The sequence below is a fragment of the Argiope bruennichi genome, chromosome X2 (genome assembly GCF_947563725.1).
Source record: "Argiope bruennichi chromosome X2, qqArgBrue1.1, whole genome shotgun sequence".
Taxonomy (NCBI): Eukaryota; Metazoa; Arthropoda; class Arachnida; order Araneae; family Araneidae; genus Argiope; species Argiope bruennichi.
The window spans coordinates 27,904,038-27,927,820 of record NC_079163.1 but is presented as its reverse complement, the minus strand read 5'-3'; the positions used below and the strand labels follow the sequence as shown (position 1 = coordinate 27,927,820).

General features: G+C 28.0%; 1 protein-coding gene across 1 annotated transcript in view; it reads left to right on the top strand.

The window, feature by feature from the left end:
- Positions 1-6,979: 6,979 nt before the first annotated feature.
- The window catches only part of LOC129960433 (DNA damage-regulated autophagy modulator protein 1-like), a 64,966-nt gene continuing 48,162 nt past the window's right edge, over positions 6,980-23,783 (top strand). Inside the window, exon 1 of the mRNA XM_056073858.1 lies at positions 6,980-7,148. Coding sequence (XP_055929833.1) covers positions 7,088-7,148 — 61 coding nt within the window. The 5' untranslated portion in view covers positions 6,980-7,087. The remainder of the gene's footprint in view (positions 7,149-23,783) is intronic.

Genomic DNA, 23,783 nt, shown 5'->3' with positions numbered 1-23,783 from the left:
TTTAAACTAATATTTTGCATCTTAATGATATCAATTTATTTTCATGTAATTTTTCCCTTCACGTTTTACTAATTTTTCAATATTTAATAAATAATTCAATAGATGCAGAGGATTGTGAAATAAGGAAATTTTTCGATACTCTTTTCCAAGGTAACGATGTGACTTTGAACTTTTTATCTTTTGATATTTCTGTTTTACTTTTTAAATATTTACTGCAAGGTTTTTAATTGGTCCTAAAAGGCAATATGATCAATATTAATATGGCTAAAAGACAATTTGTAATAGTATTTGTAATTGCTGAAGAATAAGAACATAAATGAAGAACTGTTGCTCCACATACAAGAAGAGCGCTGAAAGAAAGGTTTATAAGCAGACAGCTAACTACTTGGATCAGGAATAACTAATGATTTGATTATTTGATACGGCAAAAATTGATAATCAATGGTCTTTAAAAGTTGTCTGGTTCAAACGATATTCGCATTTTAATTATAAAACGATTTTCGATATTGTAACACTTTGTAGAAAAGTTATTTTTTACAATGAAACTATAAAGCATGAAAGTATTTTAGTCCTGAACAATGTCGGGCATATACGCTAGTAATAATATAAATAAAAAGTGTCTTTCCTATTATTCTTTAAATTCTATGGGGGGATTCACTAGTCACTTTTAAATGAAAGCAAAAATTTCTTTTTGCTTGAATTTTCACTCAAGGTGAAATGAAAAAGAGAATCCCTTGTACTTCAGAAAAGTGTGTATGTGTGTGTGGGGGGGAATCCAGAAGAATTTAAGAATTGATTTTTATCATTAATCCAGAATATATGATTTCAAATATGACGAATTAGCATTTATGTATCTCTGAAATTATAATTTCATCATGGCTGTTTCTTTCTATTTGCAGTTTTAATTTTTTCAAATCCAATTAATTAAAAACACCTTCTCATGCACAATATAAAAGTTACTTGCAGAACAAACAAATTTGATTTATAGGGATAATCAAGGTTTAATGCACAGAGTAAGCAACTGTGTAGGAGTCTTCCAGCTCTTGGAGGAGCCAATTTTATTTTTATTTATTTATTTATTTGCAATGTTTTAATTAATTAATTAATTTATTTATTTTTGCAATGTCTTAATTAGAAAATTAATTTATAAGGATCATACATTCGAACTTTTTCAAATAAAATCAAGCATCGTTGAAATTTTGAAACGTTATTCTAAAAGATTTCTTATTTAATTATCTTTTGCAAGTTTTCTATTACATTGTTGGTAGAAAATTACACTGTTGTTCCTCAGTTAATTATATTTTTTTGTAAAAGAATAATTAAAGTATTACATTATTCTAACAAAATATGTCACTCAATAAATTAAAAACTTCCCATTCTATAATTAAATATTATTTAGATTGTATCTAAAAATCTTTTATTTTTTTATTTTTTACTGTTTTGTTTAAAATTACTTTTCTCAAATTTTTAAAAGGTGAAATATTGAAAAAAAAAATTCTTAAAAGAGAACCAAAATTAAATGCTTTGTTATTTCAGTCTATCAAAAATTTACTGCTTCAAACTACTTATATAGAGATTAAAATTAAAACCAATAAAAAAATTGGTTTCGGAAGGTGGAACGAAGGAAAAAAAAAGAAAAGATTTTTGTCTAAAAGTTTCAAGTGAACTTAATCTGTGGTCTTGGCAACTGCAAGAGGACACTCTACAGGTCGCGAAATCAAAATAGAATTCTATACCATTTTAGTAGGGCGGGGTTATTGCAGCATGTGGCTTCCGGTAGGGGCTTTCATCTGCAACTCTTGGCAAATAGATCTTTCGGGTATTATATGTCCATGTTTGTAAGTCCATATCTTTGGAAAAGGGGATAGACAGGGGGAGGAATTCTGTAGCTCATCCCTATATCTATTAATTCCGGGGAGTGCTCTTATCCCTTTTGAAAACAGGGGGCAGCAACTGAACTCCCCACCACCACCACCACCGGAGAAATATCAGATTCCAGTTGAAGGGTTGGTTGTTTCTAAAAATGTGAAGTAAACACATTATTTTTGAACAAGCTAACTTGACAAAATACCATTGCAACTAAGGCCATTTTTATCTAAATAAAAATTAGGTTGTAATCAAGTCGTGCCTTTGATCTGAAGGAAGACGCTGATCCTAAAAATATACTACAATGATTTTTTTTTTAAATTTTGGAATAAAAAATTGATTTCATTATATTTTTAACTTATATTATAAACCTTTCTTTATAATACGTTGTTGCACACAATAAGGGGAAAAGGGCATCAGGTAATTCGAGGGTAACTGCTACAACGGATATAGCTGCTACTTTGTTTAGTGGTGGAAGGACTGCACATTCAGTTTTTAAAATACCTATCCTGTTAAATGCCACTTCAACTTGCAATCTTAAGCCCAACACACAAGAATCTAAGTTTATTTGGGAAACAAAATTAATAATTTGGGATGAAGCACCCATGACGCAGGTTCATGCTTTTATTTCTGTTGACAGACTTCTGCAAGATCTTACTAATTGTTCTCTGCCATTTGGTGGTAAATTTATTTTGCTTGGTGGTGACTTCAGGCAAGTTTTAACAATTTGTTTTGAAAGGTTCAAGATCTTTAACTGTAGCCAGTTGTTTGAAAAGGCATAATCTGTGGTCTAAATTTATTAAACTAAATTTAGTTAAAAACATGAGAGCCCTAAAGACTGAAAGAGAATTTTCAAATTGGTTATTGGAAGTCGGTGAAGGAAAGAGTGGAGTTACTGTTATGCTTCCAGATGTTTGTTATCCTTCAGAGCAAATTCCTGTAAAACAACTATATGGAGATTTAAATTTCAGCCCTGTTATGTCCCAAGAACTAAAAGGTAGAGCAATTCTAACTGTAAGTAATGATGCTTTCATTGAAATAAATAATCAGGTATTGACATGTTTGCCTGAGGAAACAGTTATTTATGAAGCTGTTAATAACATAGTTAGTAATGATCCTAATGACAGACTAATATTTCCTGTAGAATTTCTTAATTCTTTAACACCTACAGGAATGTCACCATATAAATTGTATTCAAAGCCATTATGTATTATTATGTTATTACGAAATTTAGCTCCAACCAAAGGTTTGTGCAATGGAACTCGCTTAATTGGTACCAAATTGCAACGTAATATTATAGAGGCAAAATGCATTAGTTCTGAAAATGATGAAACGTATTTTATACCACGAATCCCCTTATACCTTCAGACAGAAATATGCCATTTAAATTTAAACGAAAGCAGTTTACAGTTCGTTTGGCTTATAGTATGACAATTAATAAAGCACAAGGACAAACCTTTGAAAAAATTTGCTTGAAGCTTAAGAATCCTGTTTTTAGTCATGGATAGTTATATATGTGCTTCTCACGTGTTAAATACTTTGACTCTGTGACTGTTGTAGCACCAAATAGGGAAATTGTAAATTGTGTATACCAAGAAGTTTTAAACAAATGATTTCTGACGGGTGTAAAAATTTTAATTTCTAAATTCTATGGGCAACATTTCATTTAAAAGAGACTAAATGTAATATTTTGTTGGCAAAAAAGTTTTGAATATTTTACACAAGGTTATCAATTTTAAAACGTCAGAAATATATCCCGATTCCAGGTTTCAATTTCTAATTGTGAACATTTTTCAGGACATATTCTCTTTCCTAACATGTCTTTTTTCTGCTTTCTGCCATTCATTGTTCACGTTTAAGCCACTCTTCCACTAAATTTTTTGTAAATAGTGATTTTTTAAATTCTGCTTCTTAGGTATAGTCCCCAAATTTGAAATAATGTGAACAAAGCACAATTTTTTTGAATTTGTTTCTGTGGTGGATGTGTATAGTTCCTAAATGAGAAGTTATTTGTGTTTACAAAGAACTTTCCTAAGGTTCAATTTTCGAGTGTACCTTTTGCCTTATATTTTTTATTTCTTTCATTGTTTTATCTTGTTTTGTAATGAACGGAATTTCTATATAGCTGCTTTCAGACAATTTGTATTTTTATAAATATCAATTTTTTATTCTATTTCCCAACTTTGAAAAATTGTAAGCAAAGCACAATCTTTTTGAATTAGTTTCTGAGGTGGATATAGTTCCTAAATGAGAAGTTATTTGTGTTTACAAAGAACTTTTCTAAGGTTCAATTTTTGAGTGTACTTTTTGCTTTTCATTTTTTTTTATGTCTTTCATTGTTTTATTATATTCTGGAATAAATTGAATCTGAATATATCTGTTGCTAGACTAAAGTGGTTTAGTAGATGGCGAACGAGCGAAGCTATCCGAGAGGAACTGCATCAGCAGTTCCTGGGAGTTGGCGAGCATAAGCGAGCAGGGGGCGGATCCCCCTAGTTATTTAATATCGTCGTTATGACAATCTGAGTTGAATGATTTAAGTGTTTCAGAGAAAGAAGGTAATGATTTCGAAAATAATGATCAAACGAAAATAAATGGTGAATTTGTCAAAGATAAATGTAAAATATTTAGATAAACATATTGGCATCAACAAAATAAATAATTATATAATGTGTTGTTACATAAATTTATATTTAAAACTATCTAAATATATGAAATGGGTTTATTTGAATAATATTCTTTTTATTTTGTAAATTAAAATGTATATTTTTATACCAATTAAATTAATAGTTTTAGAAATGTTAAATAAAATTCTGTTTATGTAAATTTTAATTAAATAATTTAAGTCTAAAACATAATTACATTTTACATCAAATAAATATATAGGATATAATATATATATTTTTTAATAATTCAACCGGTAAATTTGACTTTATATGCGGTCATAGATGGTGGAAGGTAGTTTACCAAATCCAGTTATGATAAGATGCTCATTTGTAAACTTCTAATGCTTTAACCAGAAAATAATAAACTTTTTTTTTCATTTATTAGTTTTATTATTTTATTTTAAGTAGGTATTTTCGTTTGGTTATAAGCGTTCAAATTTTTAGTTTTTTTAGTTCAATTAGTATGTCAACCAGGGAGGGCTCCCATGTTTGTTAAGACGGCACTGAATGGAGCACTATAATAGAATCATGTCCTAATTTCATTTCTAGGTTGATCGGAAAATTAAAATTAATCCCGCATGTGTGTGTCTCTTTTCTACATAATAATTAATTAAGCCGTTACTATTACAAATATTCGGCCAATCTTTCCTTTTCAGTTAAGCCATTACTATTACAAATATTCGGTTAATCTTTCCTTTTCAGTTAAGCCATTACTATTACAAATTTCGGTTAATCTTTCCAATAACTCTAATCTTTTTCCAGTAAACGAATAATAATATCTAGTACCGTTTCTAGAAAAACGATTATCTGCAGGTATATCAAAATAGAGGCATATCTCTGTTTAGTTATATAAAAACCAGGCTTGTCCTATTTTATAAATAGCACTATTCAGAAAAATATTGCAAACTTTTCGATATATAATTAGTGAGAATGATTGGTGCTTCATGTAAATTATTTCGCCTTGTCTTGTTATTTTGAATATTTATCAAATATCTTCTTTCTTCCAAACGTCTTCTAATTTCTTCTAATTTTAATTTTCTGTCTAATTTCTTCTAATTTTTTTAAAAAATAATGTTTTAAGGCTGAAATATTTTCTCTACTATGCGAAATGCCTAATGCAACAATCATTCAAAGTTTTCTACAGGAATTCATCCATTCAACCATTCATCCAAGAACTATTAAAATTGACACGTAGTTTCTTCTACTGTAACATGTACTCATAAAAAAATTCAAAATTTGGTTGTATTTTTCAAAATTTTAATTAGATCTTTAATTAATTTTAAATTAACCGAAATTTAACATAATGATTTCGGAGCATATTATAACCCAAGAATCGTTTCTGTATCTCATTTAAATTTATAAAAAAATAACTATTCAATAATATAAATATTATTTTCGCACAATATTTTTCTTCGATTTTAATAATTTTTTTAAAATTTACGATGCAGTGACTAATGCAATAGATTTTTACTATTTATTCAATATTGAAATATTTAGTAGTTTGTTAACTGCAAAGTTGACTTTTACAGTATAACATTTAATTAAAAAATAAGTGAATTTAAATAAAATATTTAATTCTTCCATGAAAGCTGGCGTAATTTTGTTTCTTGTTTAAGAATGTATTTTGTATTATTCTGACGTAATATTATGAATTTCCGAATTTGATTTTTGAAACGACGGCGAAATAGTATTGAACACAGACAAACAATAAAATATTTTTTTTTGCACTTTTTTTTAATTCAGTTCCTGATTTTTCTTTTCATTTGATAAAAAATTTAATGTTGGAAAAGTTTTTAATTTTCCTTTTTTGCCGGAAACCAAATAAATCAGATTTCGTCATGACATAATGGAGGAAAAATCTGCATTTGTGGACCCTACTTGCCTCTTCCTTTATTCTAGTCAGCGTCGGAAATTATGCGCTGGTCTGATGAATTTCGGTTTAAAGCTCAGATAATGTACTTACACTTAGAAATACTGAAACATCAAACGATAAAATCGTATAAAAAACTAGCTTTCAATCTTTTTACGCGCTCATATATGATTTTCATCACGTACATTCCAGAAAACTGCTTTGTTTACGTTTTTTACAACTTTTACAGAGGATTAACTAATTTGCTTTATCAAGATAGTTCTCTCAGTAAAAAGATTAAAATTCCTTTCTATTGTAGACATGCTAAACAGAGTTTAAAGCCTTTACACTTGAGGAAAATTAAACATACACTATTCCATCACGAAATGAAAAGAATCAAGACAGTTTTTCCTTTCTGCCAAGGTTTGTTTCCGTTCAATTCTAATGAAAATGCAAAGGTTAGATACGCTCCGTTTTTCTGTGGTCGAAAACTATTAAGTTTGTCGGGAAACGGGTAATGAGGAAAAAGTGAAACTTGCTCGTTTCTGTGTAAAAACATTAGCACTAATTTGACGTCAAAGAACGCAAAATGCAAAAATAAAAACAAACGATTTCATTTTTGTGGTATCCTTAGGGTAAATACGATGAAAATGTATGTAATTGGTAGTCGACGATTCATTTGACTGGTTTCAATGGTACTATCGACATGCAAGAAGCTATACCTCTAATAGAAGTATCTATTCCTTATATTGTGAAAAAGAATGCAGGTATTGTCCAAATGTTTTTTTTTTCTTTTTCTAATTTCTAAATGATATGATGATGCAGAATGATGACAATGTCACATAATTAAGCTTGAAAATTCGTCAGTTTTTAATAACCGCGTCAATCTGGTTAAGTCTGAAAATTCAACTATATTAAACAAGAATCTGCTGAACAGTTTAACTTAAATGCTGTCAACATTTCATCACTATTAATGTAATAAATTCATTGACTGATTTCATGACTTTGTTGTTGACTCTTGGAGGATAAAACCTTCCTCACAGGTTATTTAAGAAAAGAATGAAAGATTCCTGAATAGTAATCGATAAATATGTTTGATATACTTTATCAAAGCCCTCATATATACACAGGATATTGAAAATGTGTTTGAAGCGTAGTCAGTTAAAAATTAGTCAGTAGTCATTTCGAAACGCAGTCAGTTAACGTGGAAGACCACTGAATTAGAGATTCCATTCTATACTATCGGTTTCCTAAATAAGTTCGAGGAATCTCTTAATATAATATTTAAAGATATTTCTTCATCTAATGTTTTCCAAAATTTCGATCAAGTAATGGATAGTACCAATTTAATAAAAACAGTTTTTGAAAAATATTTTTATTCCCGTACTGAATATCAGAATTTTTTAAAAATCATTTTCCAGTTTTTAGCCTTTAATTCATAATTATTAATATAAATGTTAGGAAATCTTACAATAATTTTATCTGAAATTCATTACTAGATGTTGTCACCTTATGTAATCTAAATTTGATTAAATAAATAAATTAAAAATTAAGAAAATTATTCCATAAAAGTATTAAAGCAATGCCTTGTCCGACAAAACAAACACATATGTCAGAATCCAGCTTATCTAACAAAAATATAGCTTATCAAGAAGTAGATATAAAATCTATTACAAATTTCCATTTTTATAAACATGAAACAAGTGAAATTAAATAAAAATGAATGAAAAAAATAATTTCTTATTAGCTTATTTTTCCCCTAGTTCTTATAGGTTGCAAAACTTAAATACGAATAAAATGTTAAAGTACAAGGAATGTATCAGGTAACACACAACCAAGATTTGATTTTGTTACTTGAAAAAGATCAGGAAATAAATGTAAATGGGGCTATTATTGGCTTTTGAATTTTTTCTCGTCTGCTGTAAAAAGAAGCCGCCTTTGAGAAGGTGAACACTTTTTTAATGAAGTAATTTAGTCTACATTTTCGTTTATTTTCATGCATTATTTCACATATTATTTTAATCTTTAAAATAGATTTAAAAAATGTAAGATGCATATTTTCCATTCTTTCATATGTAATATTTGAATATTTAGTATGCATATTTGTATATTTAGTAGTGCGCTCCGATATGAACAGTTGCATATAGACTACAATATAGAAAATTTAATTTATATATAAGGAAAAAAATTAATATATATATATTCAAGGATGCTAAATTTCTTATATTATATGATTGGAATTTCAAAATTAAGCTATTTGAAAGCATACAAGTTTTCTTATAATTTCAAGAAAAATTTCACCAATGAAAAGCTTTAGGGAATTTTGATTTTTCCCGTCAAATTCTATGCGAATAAAATTTACATGATGAATAAGTGTGTTTTTAGAAGTCATTATTTTTTTATTTCTAGGTATTTATATTAGATTCAACAAAGCTTTATAATAGTCTGTGGAATTTTGATTTCGTATTTATATGCAAAAGAGGCCAAATAATTGTTTACTAGAATGGTAAAAAAATTGTTTTGCCCTGACTTTAATGTCAGAAGAAAAACAATCATTATATTGTTTCTAAGAGATTATCACGAATTAAGAATCCTTCAAGATGCTATCATCCTCTATAAAAAATAAAGAGATTCGAGAGATTTTTTAAAAATTTATTGAATGATAACTTGAAAATAATATGCTAATGAAATCATAATGATTTCTTTCCTATATTAATGCATTTTTTATTTAAAATTTGGAATAATCATAGTAATTTGAAATATGACTCATTTTTCGATTAAAATTGATTGTTTCCCTTGTATTAAATTATATAATAATCAATAAATAATAGTCATTACTTTCAGATTAGGCTTTAATATATCAGATAGATGCTCGAAGAAGACATAATACATTAAAGAATCTTATACAATATCCAAATTTAGTCCAGGGAAAACAAAGATTAAAGAACATTTGACCTTAAAAACTAATATGCTATTCTCCCGAACTCAAAAGAAGTCAAATTTCTGCATTTTCTAGTGAAAGGAAAAATTCTTCATTAAACTAAAAAACGCAGCAGCTTAATATACTTGAGCTAGTATTTTAATTTTTGATTATTTCGCTTCGCTTACATTTGGTTTCTGTATTACAAGAAGGGTTTTTATTAAATAAAACAGCGTATTCTGTTTCATAACCGCAAACAACTTTCTGATTAGAAAAGTGCGAATCATTCAATTTTTTTCCCACTTTACTCTGACCAGTCACATGAAACTGAAACTTTATCAAATAATTTCACGTGAATTTTCAAAGAAAAACAACCATAACATCGAAATCTTATCACAAGTAGAAACCGCAACAAAACAGAAGATTACAAAATCATTATTTATATATTTCATTCCTTTTTTAGATCACTTATGAATTCTAGTATCATAAATAGGATCTTAGTGAATTTTTGATAGCTTGGCATAAATATATTTAGACATAAAAATATATTGTGAAAAAGAATGCAGGTATTGTCCAAAGGTTTTTTTTTCTTTTTCTAATTTCTAAATGATATGATGATGCAGAATGATGACAATGTCACATAATTAAGCTTGAAAATTCGTCAGTTTTTAATAACCGCGTCAATCTGGTTAAGTCTGAAAATTCAACTATATTAAACAAGAATCTGCTGAACAGTTTAACTTAAATGCTGTCAACATTTCATCACTATTAATGTAATAAATTCATTGACTGATTTCATGACTTTGTTGTTGACTCTTGGAGGATAAAACCTTCCTTACAGGTTATTTAAGAAAAGAATGAAAGATTCCTGAATAGTAATCGATAAATATGTTTGATATACTTTATCAAAGCCCTCATATATACACAGGATATTGAAAATGTGTTTGAAGCGTAGTCAGTTAAAAATTAGTCAGTAGTCATTTCGAAACGCAGTCAGTTAACGTGGAAGACCACTGAATTAGAGATTCCATTCTATACTATCGGTTTCCTAAATAAGTTCGAGGAATCTCTTAATATAATATTTAAAGATATTTCTTCATCTAATGTTTTCCAAAATTTCGATCAAGTAATGGATAGTACAAATTTAATAAAAACAGTTTTTGAAAAATATTTTTATTCCCGTACTGAATATCAGAATTTTTTAAAAATTATTTTACAGTTTTTAGCCTTTAATTCATGATTATTAATATAAATGTTACGAAATCTTACAATAATTTTATCTGAAATTCATTACTAGATGTTGTCACCTTATGTAATCTAAATTTGATTAAATAAATAAATTAAAAATTAAGAAAATTATTCCATAAAAGTATTAAAGCAATGCATTTCCGACAAAACAAACACATATGTCAGAATCTAGCTTATCTAACAAAAATATAGCTTATCAAGAAGTAGATATAAAATCTATTACAAATTTCCATTTTTATAAACATGAAACAAGTGAAATTAAATAAAAATGAATGAAAAAAAAATTTCTTATTAGCTTATTTTTACCCTAGTTCTTATAGGTTGCAAAACTTAAATACGAATAAAATGTTAAAGTACAAGGAATGTATCAGGTAATACACAACCAAGATTTGATTTTGTTACTTGAAAAAGATCAGGAAATAAATGTAAATGGGGCTATTATTGGCTTTTGAATTTTTTCTCGTCTGCTGTAAAAAGAAGCCGCCTTTGAGAAGGTGAACACTTTTTTTAATGAAGTAATTTAGTCTACATTTTCGTTTATTTTCATGCATTATTTCACATATTATTTTAATCTTTAAAATAGATTTAAAAAATGTAAGATGCATATTTTCCATTCTTTCATATGTAATATTTGAATATTTAGTATGCATATTTGTATATTTAGTAATGCGCTCCGATATGAACAGTTGCATATAGACTACAATATAGAAAATTTAATTTATATATAAGGAAAAAAATTAATATATATAAGCAAGGATGCTAAATTTCGTATATTATATGATTGGAATTTCAAAATTAAGCTATTTGAAAGCATACAAGTTTTCTTACAATTTCAAGAAAAATTTCACCAATGAAAAGCTTTAGGGAATTTCGATTTTTTCGTCAAATTCTATGCGAATAAAATTTAAATGATGAATAAGTGTGTTTTTAGAAGTCATCATTTTTTTATTTCTAGGTATTTATATTAGATTCAACAAAGCTTTATAATAGTCTGTGGAATTTTGATTTCGTATTTATATGCAAAAGAGGCCAAATAATTGTTTACTAGAATGGTAAAAAAATTGTTTTGCCCTGACTTTAATGTCAGAAGAAAAACAATCATTATATTGTTTCTAAGAGATTATCACGAATTAAGAATCCTTCAAGATGCTATCATCCTCTATAAAAAATAAAGAGATTCGAGAGATTTTTTAAAAATTTATTGAATGATAACTTGAAAATAATATGCTAATGAAATCATAATGATTTCTTTCCTATATTAATGCATTTTTTATTTAAAATTTGGAATAATCATAGTAATTTGAAATATGATTCATTTTTCGATTAAAATTGATAGTTTTCCTTGTATTAAGATATATAACTAATCAATAAATAACAGTTATAACTTTCAGATTAGGCTTTAATATATCAGATAGATGCTCGAAGAAGACATAATACATTAAAGAATCTTATACAATATCCAAATTTAGTCCAGGGAAAACAAAGATCAAACATTTGACGTTAAAAACTGATATGCTATTTTCCCGAACTCAAAAGAAGTCAAATTTCTGCATTTTCTAGTGAAAGGAAAAATTCTTCATTAAACTAAAAAACGCAGCAGCTTAATATACTTGAGCTAGTATTTTAATTTTTGATTATTTCGCTTCGCTTACATTTGGTTTCTGTATTACAAGAAGGGTTTTTATTAAATAAAACAGAGTATTCTATTTCATAACCGCAAACAACTTTCTGATTAGAAAAGTGCGAATCATTCAATTTTTTTTTTCCACTTTACTCTGACCAGTCACATGAAACTGAAACTTTATCAAATAATTTCACGTGAATTTTCAAAGAAAAACAACCACAACATCGAAATCTTATCACAAGTAGCAACCGCAACAAAACAGAAGATTACAAAATCATTATTTATATATTTCATTCCTTTTTTAGATCACTTATGAATTCTAATATCATAAATAGGATCTTAGTGAATTTTTGATAGCTTGGCATAAATATATTTAGACATAAAAATATTCAGGAGAAAAGCTGAATTTTTCTTGAGAAATTTTCACATTTTGTTTTAACATTTTTGGTTTGTTTCTTATTTTTAATTTCTTCATGAGAAATAATGGAACTTGTCTCATATCTCTGCATTCTGTTTCTTTTCTATCCATTAATTTCTGAAACTCCACTAAAATATTTGTTTTAAAGAAGGGAATAACCATTAAAGATTTCAGATAGATATTTAAATTATTTTTTGAAAAATTTGGCTTTGTCGAAAGAAATAGGATTGTCGAAAAATACTTGATCTAATAATAATAATCTTTGATCAGACGGAATCCGAAGTAAGAAAAAAAGACTCTGTTCTAGAATCGTCGTTCAACAATTTCAAATGGTGTCATAAGGGTTGGTTTTCAAAAAGAAGAAAGTGGTGAAAATTAAATTTGAATTTAACTTAATTTCTCAAATAGAAATAATTTTTCAGATGACTGTTACTTTTAACATTTTTCGAAGATAAATCGCCATAAAGAAAGATCTTTTCTTTTTCAAATTTAATTGTTACAGCTATATAATTTTTTCTTAACATAATATATAAGAATATAATTTTTTTTTTGTCCTCGCGATTCTATTAATAAAAAATGTTTAGAAAGAATTTATTGGCCTTTTTCGACGACTCATTTTTATTCCTCTCTATATAACACGTACTCATATAGACTAAAATCTATGTCCATCTAATTAAAAAAAGGAGGGAAATTCAAATTTTTACTTTTTTTATATATTTATCTGATCAATTTAAGTTATCATTATGTCTTTGAGTTTATTTTATAGGTTTTTATAGTATCTACAGCTTTTTATTTTACAATTTTCCTCTATGGTTATGAATTTAATTTTTATTTAAATGCGAAAAATCGTTTTTAAAATTTCCACCCCCTCTACCCTTTCATTCACCAAGATTTTCGAGTACAAACTTAGAGACCAGTTTTGAATAATTTGTTCAACAGTTTCAGCCAATAAAGTTACTGTTATACATTTTTTTCCATCTTTCGGTGTTTTTCATGACAGTGTGACTGGACTAATTATCCATTCAGTTTCTTTTAAGAATTATTGAAAATTTTCAAATATCAGTAGATTTTGTTACATATAAATTTCCGTTAATTTTAAATTAGGAAAAACATAAGTTAGATAAAACTAAGTAAAAGTGAATTAAGGTTTGATTATATTTATCTAAATAACTTTTAAGAATGGGGTTTGTCTTCTGCATTTGTTTCAGAAATTTAGCTGACTAGATTTAATTATTTACATGCTGACAAATTTAGAAAATGTTTCTTCTTCAGATAAATAATATTACATCGGAAAAAAAGCTTTACTTTTAAAGGGACTTTTGGTACTTATGCATTCAAATTGGCTGTTTGAAACAGCATCAATTTTTAAATATTCTTGAAGACGAAATTAGCCAAGTATTTCAAAAAGTAATTCAGCGTAAAAAAGTAGGAAAGAAATTTATTTGCAGCAAGTCTACATTCATTTTACCTGCCTGATGAAACAATTTGTAAAGTCAACTTTCTTATGATCAAGTAAAGCAAAATTAGATTTTCAAAAAAAAAAAAAGCATTTTATTTCAATTATTTCAATTATAATTTTGTCATCTGAGATTAAACTAAAATATGATTTGCATAAAGTGTAGTTACAAATTATACTCAGAAGAAAGATGATAATATAAATAAGTGCAGTTGTATGTTTAATTCTTTAGAAAAATTTTGAAATGGCTTCTTATATAGACAGAAAAAACTCACCGAATTTATAGAATGAAATATTTAATGCAAAATATATGGTTAAATAACGCTTCAAAACATGTTCAGTTTTAGAAATACGTTACAGTTCCTTCTTAGAAAATGAAGTCCGATATTAAACTTTTCAGCAGTTATGCTCATAAAGTATGCATTTTCTATAAGTCTTGTCAGAAATCTGAGTCAATACTCTATCAAGTGATTCTCATCACTAAAATGTGGTATTTAAATTCATCTAATTGAAACAATTGTTTAAAAATTTAGCTAATTTGCAACCAGTTTTCAAAATAATCAAAAATAGATAATTTTAAGCGTTCATCTGAATGAAGTTTTTAACGAAAGCTTCGCATATGAACGAGGAATGCCTTGTCTTTACCATTTATTTAATGATGATGCGGATGATGATGGAAATAGTCATGACTATCACCATGACAGTGATTATGATGTTCGCGATAATGATACGCTAATTCTATGTCAGCGGTTCCAGAAAGTGAAATCCGGTGAAGGACGTTCGTAAAAAAACGACGAATAAATTAGCAGTTGTCGACTTCATAGTGTAAGTAATTGTATAGCAGATAATTAAAAAAAAAAATCAAATTATTAGCTGCACTATGTCAGAAATTAACTTTTAGCCTGGCTTTCTATCAAATCGAGCGTCCTTAAATAAAGAAATGCATGAGACTTTTGAGACTGCCGTACTTGATTGTGTTAAGACATTTATTAATTTCAGTTAAACAATAAAACGTTCAATAAAGCACGATAAAAAGATTGTATAGACTGTTCAAAAATTTAAAAAAAAAAAAAAACAACCGGCCAGTTTCGACTGTTTTACAATTTTTAGTTGAAGAAAATCATTTGAATTGGAAACAAAACTCCGGGGATTGTCAAGCGATTCTGTGTTAGGTCTTTGAAAATTCTGCATCATATGATTTCAACTCGATTTTTTTAATGTATACAAAATGAATTACTTATTAATGATAATACTTTGCCATTCTAAGCCCATCGATCGAAGTTAGCAAATAAATTAAGAAATAAAATCAATTTCAGTTAGTTTTTAACGTGACAATTAAAAAAAATCATTATTTGAAATATGAAAAGAATCTTATTTTGATCCTTTTTCGATTCTGCTAGTAAAATTAATTAATTTGATTTATTTTTATTTCTTTGTGCCTCTTTATTTGATTAGTGTAATATTCTCTGCAAAAGGGAAAATAATTATTTAATTTAGGAAAGAATAATTTTATTATTTAGGATTATATTTGAATTTTTATTAAGAACTATTCACAAATTAAAAGTATGCTTAGTGAAAACGAATTCTTTTTCTATGACAATTAAGATAAACAGAAAGTTCCATATAGACACACAATACATTTAATCTTCTCTAGAAGGCAACGTTAGAGTTCATTTAGATAAATCATTGCATTGCATATGTATTAAGAAATAGCAAATTCTAATAAAAAGCTTTATATTCAGGAAATTATTCAATAATATTGTTAAAAAATTAGAATCATTATTATTATTATTATTATTATTATTTTTTAAGAATTTAAAAAAATCATACCTTCTACAGGTTTTTTAAAAGTTGGAAATTGAATACTTAAAAGCTTCACATTATTCTATTTCATTTTGACAAAATCTTGCTTCATAATTGCGATTTTCGATGTGAATATAAGTACATTCTAATATTATTAATATTTCTATTTTAAAATTTGATTTAATTGCCATTGCTACTTGTTGAAAAAAAAATGTCATTTCAGAAAGTAGAATTTAAGCGATAAAAGGAGTAGCCGGATATATAAAAAAATATCTAATGATTGCTCTGAGAATCTATCAGAATCAAATAAAAAATTACTAAAAAATTGTTTTCATAATTTCTAATTGAAAAATAATTTTTTTAAAGTCGTTGATATTAGTAATTAAGCATAAAACAAAAAATACATGGTGCCATCTATGAACATTTTTGCAAACTATTGTTTTTTTTTTTTTTTTTTCCCGTATGAAGTTAATAAATTCACAATTTTTAAGAATAGTTTTAAAAAAAGTTAGTTTTTCGATATCAGATGCGCTTCATATTTGTGCCTATTTTCTTTTTTTAGAGAGGTATGGATAAAATTTCCAAAGAATTTATTTACTAAATTTAATCGACTTCCCTAAAGAATAATAAGCATTTGAATTAATGACGGAAAAAACAGTTAGAAGTGCGAGAAATTGTATATAATTTTCTCCGTTATCGAAACAAACAATGTTTGCATTTTAACCAGTTAAATCTTGTTATCTCTTTATTTTATTTTTAGTAATAAAATCAGATAGTAAAATGCAATTTGTCAATGTCAAAATTTATTTGTTTACTTGATTTGATATTTTTTTTGATTAAATCATGTTTTTCACAGCTGACTAGGAAAGCAGAGTTGAAATCATAAACAATTATTCTATTTATTCTATTTTACAACAATTTGCTCCCACCAGGAAGCACCTGAGAAATGAACATGAGAAGATTCCGGAATAATGGTTGGTTCTCGCCACCAGGGTGGATACAGAAATGGTGGGAGTCGGCTACCTCCTATCGATGACGGGAGGTGGTGCATGGTGGCCGGTGATGGCCTTTAGGACTCAACCATAGTTTCCGCCATTGTTTCTGTCTCGGCGGTCCGGTCAATCAGATTAATCCGTGTGCCTTAGTGGCAGGTCGGAGTAACCAGTTAAGGTTAAGGTAACAAAAATTTGCATCATTACGTTGATTCCGATAAAATTTACTATAAGCTTTAGGTATTAGCTTAAAATACATGCATGAGAAAAAAAATACAGTCTTCAAAATTTATATTATATTTAGCATTTGTAACTCAAGAAACTTCTGTGAAACTTTAATATATATATATATATATATATATATATATATATATATATATATATATATATATATATATATATATATATATATATATATATATATATATATATATGTACGAATAGGAGTACGGCATTCTTAAAGTCCATTTCTTTTTGATTCCGAAAAAAAGGAACACATTATCCAATTATTCTTCGAAGAAATCAAATTACTGACAGCATTTGCTTTTCAAATTTCAAATCAAAAGATAAAACTGTAGGGCTGTACCTTGCACACATTTTAAAATATCAACAAGATAAAGAAAAAAAATTAAAACATTTCAATTAAATTTACAAAAAAAAAAAAATTAAATTACATTAGTTTAATTAATCTTAAAAAACAAATCTGAATTCGTTCATTTCACTTAGCACATTTTTCTACTCTTAGAATTGTGATAGCAACTGATTGACAGAAATTAGAACCAAGAATGGAGAAAAATTAAGACTTAATGGATTCAAAATATTGGAGTTGCAAAATTATTCATTGATTTAATTACAATTTTGGTACAGGCTTTTAGATAGGCATGCACCCGGGTGTGAAGTGACACGGTGAGTCAGATTTCCTGCATTTCAATCTCCTAACTTTTGCGCCCCACTAAAGTGAGAATATTTGTTCTAAGATGGTGAATTTTACACGCACCTGAAGCAAATACATGAGCGTCTTCTGCTGAATCAGGATTCGAATCCAACAGTTTCCGATTCCGAGGTAATATATTTACTACCAGCACCAGGCTGCTTTGACCTTCCGTAGAGCAAGCAACGAGATAAGAAAAGAGTAAGTACTCAGGACCCATAAAGATCAAAGATATTTAAAAAAATTCTTTTCTCGATTTGGAAATTCTAGGAGTGATTAATTTTAATTATTTCCAAACGTTGATCCCTTCTTCCAGAACACCGAAACACCAAACACCAAAAGCATATACAATCGTGTGACATCTATACTTATATAAAGCTCAATGTGTGTGTGTTGGCGCTCTACAGGCCAGATCGTTTGATCTACAGCTACCAAATTTGGTACATGTATACCTTGGAGGTCGGGAATGTGCACCTGGGGTCCCTTTTTTGAATTTTTAATTAGAATTTTGTTTATTAATTAAAAACTAACTTTCCCGCCAAAAAAATCTTTTCATTTTCCCCACCGCCAAATAAGTAAGGCTTCAGTTTCTTTTTTTGTTTTTTTTCCCACGCTAACACGGTTAGGCTTAAGATTTTTCAGATGATTATTTCAAACGATTCTGTTTATTTTCTTAATGTTTGATGCATTTAAAATTAAACATTGTTAATTAATCGATCTTTCAGATTCATTCTGAATTAAAATAAAACAGAATAAAGGAAATTAAAAATTTCTAATCTGCATAGCGTTACCCCAACTGGCGTAGAACAATTCAAGCATTTGTGTTACCATAACTGGCGTTGGAAATTCACGCATGTGCATTGTGTTCTGATTGTTGACATGACAACCATTATCAACGGATGCGGACTTGATTTAAATTATTTTTAGGTTAGTTGCATGCTTTTGTAATTAAATTGTATTTATGTTAGTTATATATTTTTTGTATATGCTTATAGTTTTAAGTACATCGTTTTTTAAGTAGTTTTTTTTAAACCTGTTTTCAACCGATTATTTTAAGCGATTCGTTTTATTTTCTTAGTGTTTGATGCATTTAAAATTAAACATTGTTAATTAATCGATATGGTCATGATGAATCTGAGAAAATTTTGTTGACAAATTCTTGAAATATTACATAAATTAAGAAAGATATCCTTTAGAGCCCATAAAGTTTAAACGCTCAGTGACTGCTTTCAGTAATCATATTACAAAAAATACTTTGTTTCAGTAAAAAATATTATTATATTAATTGCAGATTAATCCTTTCCACTTTAATTTAAAGTATAAACTCTGTAGGAGCTAACAGAAAATTAGAGAGATACATATTACGTTATGACTGAAGGCGTTTATAATATTATGAGTGAATTATATGACTATCAAAATTTGAAGCTTTAAAATATTTTGATGAAGAAGCTATTAAAGTAGGAATTGCAAAGAATATTTAATTATTAAAATTTTAACGAACATTAAGATTGGCGAACCGGCTGATCGCCAAAGGCGGCTAGTACATAATAAAAGAAGCATCCAAAAACGGAGAACAAATATAATTTTAAAAAACATTGGCAGTTTAAGACAAAATTAGTGTTTTTAGATATAAAAGCATAGTATGCCTACGAAATTTCGTAACAAATATTAAAAAATATCAATAAATTCATTATCATAGATATCGCTTATAATGGATTTAGAACTTCAATACAAGGAATTTAATGATATCTTTGTTAACTGATATGTAACAGATCCATTGTTAACGAAATGAATTTTACAGAAATTCAGTAGTTTTATATTTAGCCCTACCAACTCATTCCTCTTCCGAAGTTTAATGAAAATATTCTATTTCTAAAATACACGAGCATCTCTTCATTTGCTAAAGAATTTCACTTTAAATTCCGTGAAATAGGAACTATAGGAAGTTTATATAACTTTTAAATTTTTATTATGTTCTTCCTAAACAACACCACTTATCTCACCAATAAATGACAACCATTGTTTTGCACAATAAATTGAGAATAAAGAGTATGTCATTCCTTCTCTTCGTGGGAGCACATTTCTCATATTCAAGAGTGAAGCTAGCAAAAGAGTTAAATCATAAGAAATGGTAGAAACTTTTGGATTCTTCTTCAATAAAGCCTAAACTATTCTGTTTATTTAAAAAAAAATCAGATAACTTTGCAGATAAAAAGAAAAAGGAGCATGCAGTTTCTTCTCGTCAAGGGAGACAAGCTTACTTTGTTCACAATTTTTAAAATCAAATAGGATTTTAGCAGAAAAGTATAGTTCTATATTTCCTGCTATTGGAATTTTGACATAAAAAATACGCATTTATTTTGTCCATGTCGTAAACTTGTTCATTTTCTGTAAAGAAATCCTCTAATTTATTTAAGATGTGCATTTTTCAAACTGTTGTTGTTTCTTATGGTGCTTGCCACGGACAAGCCCGCTGTTCGGAGACAGCCGATTTAAGCCTGAGGGGGAGCGTCTCTTGTTTCTATAGTAACGCCAACTAGAGCCAAGAGTACATCTTAGCTACTCACGCATCATTCATTCGCTGCACAACCCCTTTTTACAGGAGGGCACATTCACACATCTCACAGATAGAACAACGGAAGAACAACCATGCCCGAAACGGGACTCGACCCTGGGACGCCCAAATCACGGGGAAGACGCGCTACCCCTATGCCAGGACGCCGGCACATTTTTCAAACTTGTTTCTCTAAATTGGTGTCAGCAAAATAATCGACTGCCATTTTATTACTTTTTTTTTAGAAGAAAGAAGCTTACTTTTTCCTCTTGATTCAATGACGATCTATAATACTTTTCAAAGCGAGTTATTTTGGACCACACATTCATTGTCTTAGAAGACTGATTCTGCTTTTTCTCCTTTCATTTCTCGTTGTCTTTTTTAAACACTTGGCCATTAAAAAGTTTTCTTCTTTATGATGCCTCTTTTAGATCAAATCAACGTTGTTTTAGAAAGTCATCATGAAAATTTCATTGTTTATTCAAGGAATTATCGTTTTCAGTTTGTGATGTTCTTGAGCAAATGAATTGAGCCTTTCTAGGAAATGATATGCATCCATGGTTGCTTTTTTTAAATAGTTTCCTTTCATTATTTAAATAGTATCTGTCATTACTTTAAGAAATTATATTAGAGAAATTATACTAGATATATCTAGAAATTTCTTTTAGTTAAATTACACAATTTCTAGAATTGTGTAATTTATAAAATGTGCTTGATAATTTGTTGATTTTTAATCGTACATTAAGAAAACCTTTTGCATTTTTATTTATCTAAAATCTAATTTTGGTACATTGAAAGCTTATTATAGATATTCCCTGTGAACAAAATCTATTTTATTCCTTCTATAGTTACACCTTATTTCCGTAAATATGCCCATACATTTTTAAGTCGATAATTACAATTTCACATTACTACATCTAAACATTTCTACAGTTATAAAATCACAAATGGAATAATAAATATCGATTAATAAAAATGATTAATTGAAATATTGTTAAATGTCTTAAATTAAGATGTTTTTTTTTATTCTTTTTCATTCTGTAAATTTTTTTAGATACTATTTCAAACGCTGTGTTTTTTGACATATCTCGATTTCTGTGACTAACAAAAATTATTATAGGTTTATAAAAAGCCGTATATGGATTTTTTTAAAAAGAAAACCAATCTATATAAATATATTTTTATGCTTTAAATTATTAAAATGCGACCTTACATTACCTTATAGAGGGCAAAAGGTTAATTACTTCTATGTTTATTTCATTGAAGAACGAAAAAGCAAACTTACTTAAAATTAGTATTTTCATTGTATCTAATCCTCCGCATAATGTAGTTTGGTTCCGAAACTCTAGTTCATTGCTAACTGATTTAAAATTATTGCCCCAATTCTTAAAAATTTGATCTATATCAAGATGTAATCATATTGGCATAAAAGCAATTGACACTTATCTCAGCATTATGTAAGTATATGGAAATTTATAACATTTCCCTAAACTTGCATAAAAATGTAAAACAAGAACCATATCTTGGATGATGGTAATATTTTCAAGTTGAACATATTATTTATGAGATTTAAGCTTCCAGAACGTATTTTCTATAAAACAGAAGATATAACTATATAACGAAAAGACATTGTACGAGAGGGTACAAGTAGAAAATGAGCAACAATTAACGTTTGAAGCACTTCTCTCTCTTTTATTTACTTTTGTAAGTCTTTAGTGCTCCGCTTTTGAAACTAAATATTTTTATGTTTGGCAGAAACAAACCTCGAAACGTTAAAAAATTTTATTGCCTGAATGCAGAATCCGAAACATATATTACCGTACAAGCCTCGAATTCTCAAAATGCTACATTATTTTCTATTAACAATAGTATAAGGGAAGATATCAATTCAATGGGGAATTTAAGTCAGTGATTTTTGATCGAGCTAGGGATAAAACTGGAAGCATTGCCAAAATTTCAAATATCTGTATTCAGAATCTGGTGAGTGTCCAAGTATTTCGATAACTTCCTAATGTGCCATATTATTTTCTTCAAACAATAACATGAGGGAAGATACTGAAACTTTCATCAGCTTATCCACCAATGCTCGGAAAGATAATGCGAACGTCAGCTGGTCATTCAGTCATCAGCTGACATTCCCCATTATCTTTTCAGGAAAATTACACTTTCCGTCAAAAGCATTTTCAATTAGATAGTCTTAAATCATGGGTTCTATTCTTCAATGAAATTGCGCAAAAGAACTTGGAGGTAACACAAGCTTCAAAAGCAACTGTTCAGAGATATTTCAATATTGATAAGTGAAATGAATAGTGATTAAGATATTTTATTGAGACTTAACAAATATTTGCATTACATGGGCTGTTAATGAGAAAACTTATCGTCACAAGTATTACAGGCATATATTTTAAACATTATTTCTAAAAGTGGAATTTTTGCTCATTTTAAAATACTTTTTTTAACATGCTTTATTTCATTTTTGTAAAAATTGGATTTTTCAATCGTTTCCTGATGTGTTTTTTTTTCAATCGTTTTGTACATTTCTTTATTGTTCACGACAATATACTATTTTAATACATTCAGAATTTAATATCACTATAATAAAGTGATTTGATAAAAAATGATTGCGTTCGAATGACGTCAACTAGAAGGGAATTTCAGCAACAATTGATAACCGGTTTCCATAAAATTTATAATAATTAATCGTACATTATTACTAATTAAAATGCAAAAAATATACATAAAAAATCCCATTTTTTATCTCATTAATGGAAGTGGCGTTTTAAAATCTTCTTTTATGTAAGTTAATATTCTATTGCATGTCAAGGGAGCTATAAAGTCGAGGAAGTTTTATTTAGTTCGTAGAATTGTCACTAACAGTAGTATAAACTGAATTCTTCCCAACTTTGAATATTAAATAAATCATATTTAAACAGAAGATTGCAGAGTTTCGGTTTTAATATAGGGTAGAGATTTTGAGACTGCTTCCTCCTAAGGTATTACTTTATACGCTGGTCTGGTTCGTATTAAAGAGGAAGTATTGAAGTCCTCCAGCGAAAGGGTGTGATAGTTTAGAGAGTAATCGATTGGATGTTGGAATTTTATGAGCCAAGAGCCAAAAAAGAGAAAAGGTGCCTACTCAGATTCATATTTGACATCTGATCAAGTTTCGAAATTAAGAAATCCGTTGCCAAATACCCTTTGCGTAGCTTTAAAACGGGGATTTGACTTAACTGCATAAAGGATGATTCAACAGAAATATTTATAACAGACTTATACTTGGAGCAAATCTCCTGGCCTGCAGACAATTTCTATTGTGACATTAGTTAGTTCTTCAGTTGCTGCTTTATATTTCCAGTTTCTAAAACTAAGGCCACGAACTTTTCTTTCGCGTCAAGGAATTCTAAAATGGAATTAAGAAGTTTAAGAGAAGTTTTAAGAAGTTTTTTCTCAAATGGA